The sequence below is a fragment of the Hipposideros armiger genome, unplaced genomic scaffold, assembly GCF_001890085.2.
Source record: "Hipposideros armiger isolate ML-2016 unplaced genomic scaffold, ASM189008v1 scaffold_283, whole genome shotgun sequence".
NCBI classification, from domain to species: domain Eukaryota; kingdom Metazoa; phylum Chordata; class Mammalia; order Chiroptera; family Hipposideridae; genus Hipposideros; species Hipposideros armiger.
Genome location: NW_017731633.1, coordinates 649,457 through 651,384, shown reverse-complemented (window position 1 = coordinate 651,384; position 1,928 = coordinate 649,457). Strand labels below are relative to the sequence as shown.

General features: G+C 54.6%; 2 protein-coding genes across 2 annotated transcripts in view; both read left to right on the top strand.

Annotated features, from left to right (window-relative positions):
• The first annotated feature begins 377 nt into the window (after positions 1 to 377).
• Positions 378 to 1,928, top strand: part of IZUMO1 (izumo sperm-oocyte fusion 1) — a 29,800-nt gene continuing 28,249 nt past the window's right edge. Inside the window, exon 1 of the mRNA XM_019658350.1 lies at positions 378 to 543. Within this exon, the coding sequence (XP_019513895.1) occupies positions 519 to 543 (25 nt within the window). The 5' untranslated portion in view covers positions 378 to 518. The remainder of the gene's footprint in view (positions 544 to 1,928) is intronic.
• The window catches only part of FUT1 (fucosyltransferase 1 (H blood group)), a 22,225-nt gene continuing 20,805 nt past the window's right edge, over positions 509 to 1,928 (top strand). The window contains exons 1-2 of the mRNA XM_019658351.1: positions 509 to 543; positions 740 to 960. The gene's annotated coding sequence lies outside the window, so the exon portion shown is untranslated. The remainder of the gene's footprint in view (positions 544 to 739; positions 961 to 1,928) is intronic.

The window sequence follows — 1,928 nt, the reverse complement described above, 5'->3', positions numbered from 1 at the left end:
GGCCTTGGTTTCCGCGCGGGGCTCTGGCTGGGTTCTGTGACAGGCAAGGAGGATGGACTCTTCCACTCTGGTTTCTCATTTCCGTCCTCGGGAGATGCTGCCTTCTGGACGTGCCCATCTAGAAAGCAACAGTTAGGCGCCAGACCTAGGATCTCCCCCAAAGGAGTCTGGGGCCTCGACTCTCGAATTTGCGGCGAACAGGGCGAGGATGGGGGTGGTCTGCAATCCCTGGTGAGCGGCCCTGAGAACTGGAGGAGGCTTGCCATCTGCTCCTGGAGCAGCCTGGCAAACAGGTTCTCCATCCCCACCCAGACGACGTAGTTGGGGGCGGAGGACTCCCTCCCCTGGCGGGTCGGGTTTCGGGCTCCATTCCAGCGATTGGGGCGTGGCGGGATTCAGCGCTCCAAGTACACCGGGCAGATGGTACACCAGGCAAAGGAGGGGAGGAGGAAGAGGTCGACCGACCGGAACGCCCGGGTTCAGCATTGCAGCCGTGAGCTAGATCTCCGCATCCACCGATGGATGCCACTCCCAGGTGGCCAGGTAGGCTGCCGCGGGCGGAGCCCTCTCTGTGGTCAACGCCGGGGAGGAGGCGGCTGCGGTGGCGCGACTCCGGGTCTGGAGAGAGTTGGGCGCGAGGGCTACCACCCTAGCTCGGGGCGGCTGATAGGAGCCCCAGGGAAGAGGCGGGTCTCCGCTTGGGAGGTACCTGCTTGGCCACCTAACTGCTGCTTTCTAGATGGGCATGTCCGGGAAGGACCGAGGCTGTGAACCTGCGGACCGCACCCACTCTCTTTTGTCGCGGAGCCTTCGCTGCCAGTCCGCGGAGGCGGCGTGGAGGGAAGGGCTGCGGGTTCTGGAAACGTGGAGTCCACGGTTCCGTGGTGACAGGGTGGAAACTTATCTTGGGACGGGCGCTCCCTGTCCATACTGTGTATCTGCTGGCCACCAGGAACTCAGGTTAGTGGGAACTGCGGGTACCCCAAATCCAGAAATCGTGGGTCTTCAGTCTCAGGAGTCTCCTCCATCTGCTACTAGAGAACAGATCCTTCTGGGCGCCATCGAGGTTCTTGGTATCCCGAACAAAGAACTGAGCGGGACACCAAAAGGCAGTGATGAAAAAGCAGTTTATTAAAAGCAAAAGTACACTCCAAAGAGATAGGAGCGGGCCCCAGCACAAATGAGTAGCTCAAAGGCCCAGGCTAACTGGCTAGGGAGAGCTTGGTAGTTTTATCTCTTTTTTCTAAAATGGGTTACTAGTCCTTTCGGGTTGTGGGGCCACTTGATTGACACCTGTGATTGACAAGAGGCTATTACCTCATCTTTTTAGACTGCGGCATGTTCCCTCCAAGAATTCTGTCTGTTATAATGATATTAATGAACTTTCAGGCATATGCATGACATTATAATGATGGTATAATGAGACTAAGGTGAGATGAGGTCGTTGTAGCCTTTACTGCACAGGTGCGAGTGACTGGTCTAGTCTAGTTAGGGTAGTTTGTGCCTTCTAGTGTCTTCATAGTGGTTAGTGGTTATGGTAGATAAGGGAAAAATTTGGGCGTAGAGGGGAGTTTTGGGGGAGTTCTCTGGATGGTCACTCTCTATAGGCCCTGTCTAATGTGCAGGAATGTTTGGAGACCCCATTCCTATCTCTAACTGCCTGACTCATTTCCCCTGAGAGGCATGATCACCATAAATCTCTATGGGAAGTTAAGGGACCGAAGGTCTCCTCTTCTGTATCTGCTTCCTGCTGAACGTGATCGTTGTCCCTACCTATGGGGATTCACGGAACTTTCACCCTATCTGATCTTATTTGTTTTTGTTTTTTTAGATTTTTTTATTGGGGAATTGGGGGAAGGGGAACAGACAAGTTGCTGTCCTTTTGTTCTTCAGTCTAGTTGTGGAGGACGTTGCTTCACTGGCCCAAG